A 10,062-nucleotide genomic window follows, 5' to 3' on the forward strand; every position below is an offset into this window, starting at 1 on the left:
TACTCCAATACTACTAGGACTACACCACTTCTTCTAGGACTACTCTAATACTACCAGGACTACACCACTTCTACTATGACTATACCACTACTACTACAACGTCACTACTACTACTAGTCCACTATACCACTACGACTACAACTTCACTCCTTCTACTACAACAACACTACTACTACAACTACACTGCTACTACTACACTTCTACTACTGCAATTACACCACCACTACAACGATTACACTACTGCACTACTACTACTACTACTACTACTACTACTACTACGACTACAGCACTACTACTACTACTACTACTACTACTACTACTCCGACTACACTACAGCACTACTACTACTACTACTACTACACTACAGCACTACTACTACTACGACTACAGCACTACTACTACTACTACTACGACAACACTACAGCATTACTACTACTACTACTACTACAACACTACAGCACTACTACAACGACTACTACTACGACGACACTACAGCACGACTACTACAACTACTACAACACTACAGCACTACTACGACTACAGCACTACTACTACTACTACTACTACAACACTACAGCACTACTACAACTACTACTACTACTACTACTACGACTACACTACAGCACTACTACTACTACTACTACTACTACTACTACAACACTACAGCACTACTACTACTACTACTATGACTACAGCACTACTACTACTACTACTACTACTACAACACTACAACTACTACTACTACTACTACTACGACTACAACACTACGTCTACAGCAGTACTACTACTACTACTACTACAACACTACAGCACTACTACTACGACTACATTACAGCACGACTACTACTACTACACTACAGCACTACTACTACTACTACTACTACTACTACTACACTACAGCACTACTACTACTACTACTACTACTACTACACTACAGCACTACTACTACTACTACTACTACGACTACACTACTATTCTGGACTATTTTCAGTTGATGTATTTTAACTGTTGTAATTTATACACTGACTCTTGTAGAAACCCCCCCCCCCCCCCGGACGGTTGGCTTGAGAACCCAGAAGTACTTCTCTCTTTCCGAACATTCTCAAGCCTGACAGTCTGGTCCTTGGACCTTGGTAGCTTCTGCCAATCTCAGAACTTGAGGTTCCTGATTAATTATTAAACCACTTTGAAGATTTCCATTTTTAACATTGATTTGGTTATTAACTCTATATATTAACGGATACTATGTTATTGGTTATAAACTCTATATATTAACGGATACTATGTTATTGGTTATAAACTCTATATATTAACGGATACTATGTTATTGGTTATAAACTCTATATATTAACGGATACTATGTTATTGGTTATAAACTCTATATATTAACGGATACTATGTTATTGGTTATAAACTCTATATATTAACGGATACTATGTTATTGGTTATAAACTCTATATATTAACGGATACTATGTTATTGGTTATAAACTCTATATATTAACGGATACTATGTTATTGGTTATAAACTCTATATATTAACGGATACTATGTTATTGGTTATAAACTCTATATATTAACGGATACTATGTTATTGGTTATAAACTCTATATATTAACGGATACTATGTTATTGGTTATAAACTCTATATATTAACGGATACTATGTTATTGGTTATAAACTCTATATATTAACGGATACTATGTTATTGGTTATAAACTCTATATATTAACAGATAATATATATAGTTTATAACCAAAAATATAGTAACAGATACTATATTTTTGGTTATAAACTTTACAGTCTGATCCACGTCCAAAAATCCCGGAGGACAGCAGGACACACACACACACACACACACACACCAGATGAGTCACCCGAAATCTCCCTCGGTAATTTATTGATCAGATTAGGTGACGTCATACATTCAAACACTTCATGACTTCAATTGTCAGTCGTGCGATGCGCCGACCTGTGACGTCACAGCGCGTGGCCACAGGTGGTCAGTGTACCTGCCATTCTTCCAGACATTAGATCACGTGATCTCCAGCCCCGTCAGTGAGTTAGCTCTGTTTGTTTTGGGGCGGGGGGGAGAGAAACATCTTCAACCCGTTTGATCGAGCCTCCACCCGCGCATCTCACGTCAATCCACCAGTCCGGTCTGGTCCGGTCCGGTCCGGTCTGCTCTGCACTCGAACGCCGTGACTCCTCAGCGTGAGGACGGCTGTTTCGACGGTTTTCCGCTTTGTCGCGCCACTCCGCGATGGCCTGGTTCGTTTCGGCCTGGTCCGGTTCAGCCGTCCTTCAGGTACACGCGCGGAACCCACTGGTTCCGGCAGCGACTCTCCTGACAGAAGCTGCTGACGTCCTGCAGAGCGGGGCACTGCAACGGCTGCACCTGCGGGTTCTGCGACACACGTCACCGGTGGTTAGTGACATAACATCCACTCACGTCAAGAATATGACGCGGGGGGGCGGGGGCTCACCGTGACAAGGATGCAGTGCAGGTCGCGCGGCTCGCTCCCGCTGGTGGACGCGTCCACCAAGAGCTGCGCGAGGCGCCGCACACCGCGCAGGCGCAGGATGTCGATGTCGTTGTCGCAGCAGAAGGCCTGGAGCAGCGTGAAGTGGATCTGCAGCGCGACGTCACCTTCATCCTCCTCATCGGCGGCGAGCACGCACACCAGCACGCTGTCAGGGTCACTGCTCGAGGACGAACCGGATTAATGACGTCATTATCATCATCATCATCATGAGGTTATTACGTCTACTTACACATTCAGCAGCTTGGCGGACTCGTACACGCCGACCGTCAGCGCATCCTGCTGCCGCGCGGCTACCAGCAGCTCCTCCAGAGCCCCGCCCACCGGCTCCATCCTGCGCGCGGGCACACACAAATGCAAACGCACCCGGTGAGGAACTCGCACATACACATGGACGAACACCGATCATAAACATTCAACAGACGTCACTGACGTACTTGTCGGTGCTACCGGAGCCCACCACCTCCTCCAGGGTCATGGTGACGTCAGCAAAATAATCCAAGAGGTCCAGGATACAAAAATGGAGGGTCCTCCGGTCCCGGTCCAGCAGCGGTAATCCAGCAGGTCAGAACTCCTTAGATCGGTATTAGAGACTGCAGATCCGCGAGGAGTCTGACAGCCCGGAGCGAGGCTCACCCTCTTATACCCGCCGACCGTGTGAGGGCGTGGCTACACCCTACCGCGTGCTCCCTGATTAGCCCACTACAGTAAATAGGTTTCCCCGAACTCTACAGCCATTGGCTGAGACGATGGTGACACCACGTGGGTGTCTCCAGAGAATCACACTCACTCAGGCATACAGACATACACACACTCACATACATAGACACACTTCCTCACACACACACACACACACACACACACATACACACACTCACATACATAGACACACTTCCTCACACACACACACACACACACACACACACACACACATACACACACTCACATACATAGACACACTTCCTCACACACACACACACACACACACACATACACACACTCACATACATAGACACACTTCCTCACACACACACACACACACACACACACACATACACACACTCACATACATAGACACACTTCCTCACACACACACACACACACACACACACACACACACACACACACACACACACACATACACACACACAGATTCTCTTTCCCAGTTGGTGTATTGGAGTTTTGAGGGGAATCTCCAGTCCCCACGGCCCCGGGAACGACCACAGCCTCTGACATCAGTCAGTCGGTTCCCACACACATACACAAACACACATGAACACACACGTCTACATGTTCTACAGCAAGATTTCAATCAATCGACTGATCAATAGATTGATGTGAACTCAAGAAGAAGTTTGATGGAAGAGAAATATCCATTTTTCGTACCAAAGATTTCTGGTCCAGCAGCCCAGTGGAGCAGTGGTCCTCCCTGTGGCCCCCCAGCAAGAAGGTTGAGGGTGGAGCCCCGGCTGCAGCACGGGGTCTTTCTGGGTGAGTCTCCATGTTCTCCCTGTTCCTGCTGGGTTCTCTCTGGTACTCCAGCTTCCTCCACAGTCCAAAGACATCAAGAGGGACCAGGTTAATCCAGACTCTAAATTGACCGTAGGCGTGGCTGGGAGAGCCAATGGTTGTCTGTCTCTATGTGTTGGCCCTGCCATGGACTGGTGACCTGTCCAGGGGGACGGCTGCTGGGATAGGCTCCACCCCCACCACCCTGAACAGGAGAAGAGGGGGAACATGGAGGGAGGGATGATGGAGGGAGGGATGATGGATGGAGGGAGGGATGATGGATGGATGGATGGTCCATTTTAATATTCCACGTTTCCCAGCATGAAAGAGGTCAAAGGTCACTAATCAGAGAAATTTGACTCTGAACGATGACCTACCTGTTGAAAACCACCTCCCCAGGTGATCGCTGCTTGATCTCTACTGATTCCTTGAACGATCCGGTTGAGTCTCCTCAACTGAAGCTGCTTCATGGCTGCAGCGGTTTGGCTCTCTGTGGTGCTGTGGCGCCTCCTGCTGGTTGGAGCTGCACCCTACAGGACATTTCCCTCCACCCCCCTCCTCACTTCATTTATTCACAAATCAGTATTTTCTCTCTCTCTTCCACCTTGAAGCAGCATTTTTAGAATGCAAGCATTTAAAACATCATTCTATCCACAGTGTTTCAAATTCAGATCTCTGATGTGTGCCTGACCAGTGCGACCAGTTATCGACCAGCCTGTCACTGGTACATCGTGCAGCTGGATGTGTTCTCTGAAAGGCGCAGATATTAAACTCTTTTATGATGCTGGCGGGGATTAAAATGGTGAAAGTAGTGGGTCCAGCAGAGGGCGCTCTGGAGCCTCCGCCTTTACTTTATGTTTTCTTGATTTAAACATCATGTATACTAATTTTAAATATTCTTAAATAAAGTAAGTTATGATTAGAGAATCAGCCTTCTACCTCCCCACAGTCCAATCACGTCGTATCACAGGTCTGTCTCCAGTCCAGCAAGTGACGGTAATCAGTGACTTCTTTGGTGGTTGGTGACATCATCGCGGTCGCGCTCCCCTCCAGAAACATTTCCAAACTCCTCCATCTGATCAAAAGAATCTCAATGGAATTTTTTTATGTAATCAAAGATATTTAAATAGATTGTAATTAAAATGCAAATGCATATTATTTTAATTTCAGCCCATGTATGTGTACTTGGGTGTTCTGATATAACATGTCTGAGATTTAATTTTCAAACAGTAAACTTCAAAAATCACTTGAAATTCAAATATGAAAATTTAATTGTAATATAAACAGTACAGCCTTTCTATCAGTTTGGGAATTATTTAAGTCACAATCAAAATTAAAATGTAATTTCATATTAAATTGAAGCGTAAATGCAAACATTTTCCTTCCTCCATCGACTGCAGATCAGGCGCAGGCATTGGGAAGGAGGTGCAGGAGCTCGACTCCCGAGGCCTGAGAGCAGGAAGACATCCAATGAAAGCTGAAGAGATTAAATATCAAATCTATCTATCCCTCCATCCATCATCCATCTATCCCTCCATCCATCAATCCATCCATCCATCATCCCTCCATCCATCATCCATCTATCCCTCCATCCATCAATCCATCCATCCATCATCCCTCCATCCATCATCCATCTATCCCTCCATCCATCAATCCATCCATCCATCATCCCTCCATCCATCATCCATCTATCCCTCCATCCATCAATCCATCCATCCATCATCCCTCCATCCATCATCCATCTATCCCTCCATCCATCAATCCATCCATCCATCATCCCTCCATCCATCATCCATCTATCCATCATCCATCTATCCCTCCATCCATCAATCCATCCATCCATCATCCCTCCATCCATCATCCATCTATCCCTCCATCCATCAATCCATCCATCATCCATCCATCATCCCTCCATCCATCATCCATCTATCCCTCCATCCATCATCCATCTATCCCTCCATCCATCAATCCATCCATCATCCATCCATCATCCCTCCATCCATCATCCATCTATCCCTCCATCCATCAATCCATCCATCATCCATCCATCATCCCTCCATCCATCATCCATCTATCCCTCCATCCATCAATCCATCCATCCATCATCCCTCCATCCATCATCCATCTATCCCTCCATCCATCAATCCATCCATCATCCATCCATCATCCCTCCATCCATCATCCATCTATCCCTCCATCCATCATCCCTCCATCCATCATCCATCTATCCCTCCATCCATCAATCCATCCATCCATCATCCCTCCATCCATCAATCCATCCATCCATCATCCCTCCATCCATCATCCATCTATCCCTCCATCCATCATCCCTCCATCCATCATCCATCTATCCCTCCATCCATCAATCCATCCATCCATCATCCCTCCATCCATCAATCCATCCATCCATCATCCCTCCATCCATCATCCATCTATCCCTCCATCCATCAATCCATCCATCCATCATCCCTCCATCCATCATCCATCTATCCATCATCCATCTATCCCTCCATCCATCAATCCATCCATCCATCATCCCTCCATCCATCATCCATCTATCCCTCCATCCATCAATCCATCCATCATCCATCCATCATCCCTCCATCCATCATCCATCTATCCCTCCATCCATCATCCATCTATCCCTCTATCCATCAATCCATCCATCATCCATCCATCATCCCTCCATCCATCATCCATCTATCCCTCCATCCATCAATCCATCCATCATCCATCCATCATCCCTCCATCCATCATCCATCTATCCCTCCATCCATCAATCCATCCATCCATCATCCCTCCATCCATCATCCATCTATCCCTCCATCCATCAATCCATCCATCATCCATCCATCATCCCTCCATCCATCATCCATCTATCCCTCCATCCATCATCCATCATCCCTCCATCCATCATCCCTCCATCCATCATCCATCTATCCCTCCATCCATCTATCCCTCCATCCATCATCCCTCCATCCATCATCCATCTATCCCTCCATCCATCATCCATCTATCCATCATCCATCTATCCCTCCATCCATCAATCCATCCATCCATCATCCCTCCATCCATCATCCATCTATCCCTCCATCCATCAATCCATCCATCATCCATCCATCATCCAGCCATCCCTCCATCCATCTATCCATCCATCATTCATCTATCCATCATCCCTCCATCCATCATCCATCCATCCATCATCCATCCATCCATCATCCATCATCCAGCCATCCCTCCATCCATCCATCCATCCATCATCCATCTATCCATCATCCCTCCATCCATCTATCCATCATCCCTCCATCCATCATCCATCCATCCCTCCATCCATCTATCCATCCATCCATCATCCATCTATCCATCCATCCATCAATCATCCATCCATCATCCCTCCATCCATCATCCATCCATCATCCATCCATCATCCCTCCCTCCATCCATCCATCCATCCCTCCATCATCCCTCCATGTTCTCCCTCTTCTCCTGTTGAGGGTGGTGGGGGTGGAGCCTATCCCAGCAGCCTTCCCCCTGGACAGGTCACCAGTCCATGGCAGGGCCAACACATAGAGACAGACAACCATTGTCTCTCCCAGCCACGCCTACGGTCAATTTAGAGTCTGGATTAACCTGGTCCCTCTTGATGTCTTTGGACTGTGGAGGAAGCTGGAGTACCAGAGAGAACCCAGCAGGAACAGGGAGAACATGGAGACTCACCCAGAAAGACCCCGTGCTGCAGCCGGGGCTCCACCCACAACCTTCTTGATGGGGGCCACAGGGAGGACCACTGCTCCACCCACAACCTTCTTGCTGGGGGCCACAGGGAGGACGACTGCTCCACTGCACCATCCAGGTAAAGGAGTATCCTTGTAGCTAGTTATATTCTACTACAATCTCCACTACAAGAGTCCAGCGTGGAGATCAAATATCCCCCAAAACATCCTGATGGAGGTGGAGGAGGAAACACCTGGTTGGTGAAACAAATATTTACAAAGTGTCCAGAATAAACACTGATGTGAGGTTGGTAAAGGATACAAGTTCAGCTCAGTTCCTAACAAGTGACCTGAAGAGCTGTCGACGCCAGGGGGGACAGTGAATGTGAGGTCCATGAATGGAAGGTGGAGGAATTCAGATTCACTACAGTCAGATTTCAAAATGGCTCCCAACTTTGTTTCTTAATTTCAGCATCATAGTCAACTGGACTGTTGCAGTTTGACTACAGCAACACAGAGGCAGGAGCTGGTCCCCCTGAGGACTAAACACCCAACACCAGACCGGCACCCTAGTCTATGTGGACCAGGAGAGCCACCAGCTCAGGTCTAGATTATGCTGTCCGCCTACACCAGGAGGAGGACATCTCATCACGACCTGTCCCTCACCTGCAACATGGTCCTGAGCCCCCCAGCAGAGAGACACTTAAGCAGATGGAAGGACAGATGGAAACTCTGCCTGCAGCTGACTCCAGCACAGACTCAAAAGTACTGACTGGCCACATCACTCAGAACCGACTGGAACCAGTGCCATATCTGAGAATTCAAAGCTTTATAGATTAACTCAGTCTGAAATGGCTCTGTTCCACTATTCAGATGCTTACCAGTCTTGTGTACGCATGGGCATGTGCGTCAGCATGTACTTTTGTGGGCGTAGGCATGTGTTGGCGCCTGCCCAGGCCCTCCGTGTCTGGGGGCGTGGTCACAGGGCAGGGTTGTACTCAGCCACGGTGGCAGACACTCCGGCATCTGTTTACCGCTACAGCAACAAATGAGAGCTCGAAAAAAACAACAAAACTCTGTGGATTGTGATCGGCACAATGGAACCAAGGACTGCATGTGAGAGAAAGATGATTCATGACAGCCAGTTGTTCTGAGCAGCTTAGTGCAGAACGTTGTCTCTGACACACCCCAGCACCACCCTGGGAGAGATCCATAAGTCTATCACAGTATGCAATGAATCAATTATCCCATGACGAATAAAAATGAGCTCGATAGTTTTTTCATTTGTATGCACATTTGATTTCCTCCTGTCTCTCTCTCTCTCTCTTCCAATGAGACTGGATGATGAGAGCGTTCACTCTGGTGTAGCGGTGCCCCCTCTCGGTTCCTTAGCGTAATGAGGAGGAGTGAACACTGGTGTCACTTGTCAGCCACACGGTCTGTGTGTGGTGCAGCTAGAGAGCCGTCTGAGGAGTAAAGCCAGAGAAAACACTGGTTGACAGTTGGAGGAATAGGAAGAATGATGGACTCTGTTTCAAAGCCAAACGTGACAGCTGCAGTGCGGGAGCGCTTGGGATTCAAACAGAATGACCGAACTGAACCACTTAACCTGAGTGAGGTGTAATGTCACATTTGTGGTAAAAGGGTCTGTCTCCTCTCTATCTACCCTCTCTTCCTTCCACAGCCTCCTCGCCCTTCCTCCGAAGCTCAACCCAGACCTCGTCCACGTCACCTTACCTGTTAATCCTGGGGGTCACCAGAGTCTGGTCCCCAAGGTCAACATCGACCTTGTTTGTTCCTTGTTGTGTCTGCCAGGACTGTCAGGCTGAGTCTCGGTGTCGCACTGACAGGACGGCCTGTTTTATCCAGCGGTGGTGCTGTGTGTCAGAGGTCAGTGTTGCCGTGTTCGCTTTGACAACTAAAACAATGAAGAGGATCAGGACATTGACAACTGGCTGAGCCCCAGTGAACTCGGATTGGGCAGAGCTGCAGCTGCCAAGGTGTGGACCTGAACCTGGACCCTCCCCATTTGAGACAGAACAACTCAGACCTTCTTTACACTCCCACTTAGTGCCGGTTCCTAAGATCACTCATTCCACTGAACCGAGCCACTACAGACCTGTCACCCTGACCTTTCACCTGATGAAGACCATGGAGAGGATCGTCCTCAGCCACCTCTGCGCCGTGGTGAGCTCTGCGCTGGCCCTGCTGCAGTTCACCTATCACCGGGCATCGGGGTAGATGATGCCATCATCGACCTGCTGTATCAGGCCCTGTCTTACCTGGAGTCCCCCAGGA

General features: G+C 47.6%; 1 protein-coding gene across 1 annotated transcript; it reads right to left on the minus strand.

Annotated features, from left to right (window-relative positions):
* Nucleotides 1–1,867: 1,867 nt before the first annotated feature.
* gadd45ba (growth arrest and DNA-damage-inducible, beta a) lies at nt 1,868–3,395 on the minus strand. Its single transcript, XM_086223695.1, has 4 exons — nt 2,980–3,395; nt 2,775–2,876; nt 2,486–2,702; nt 1,868–2,406 (listed from the first exon to the last, which is right to left on the minus strand). Exons 1-4 carry the CDS (start codon nt 3,018–3,020, stop codon nt 2,293–2,295), a joined length of 474 nt encoding a protein of 157 aa, XP_086079821.1. The 5' UTR covers nt 3,021–3,395; the 3' UTR covers nt 1,868–2,292.
* Between the last annotated feature and the right edge of the window lie 6,667 nt (nt 3,396–10,062).

Source organism: Aulostomus chinensis, chromosome 14 (assembly GCF_037954235.1).
Source record: "Aulostomus chinensis isolate RoL2024-O1b breed Wild chromosome 14, RoL_Achi_v1.0, whole genome shotgun sequence".
Classification (NCBI taxonomy): Eukaryota; Metazoa; Chordata; class Actinopteri; order Syngnathiformes; family Aulostomidae; genus Aulostomus; species Aulostomus chinensis.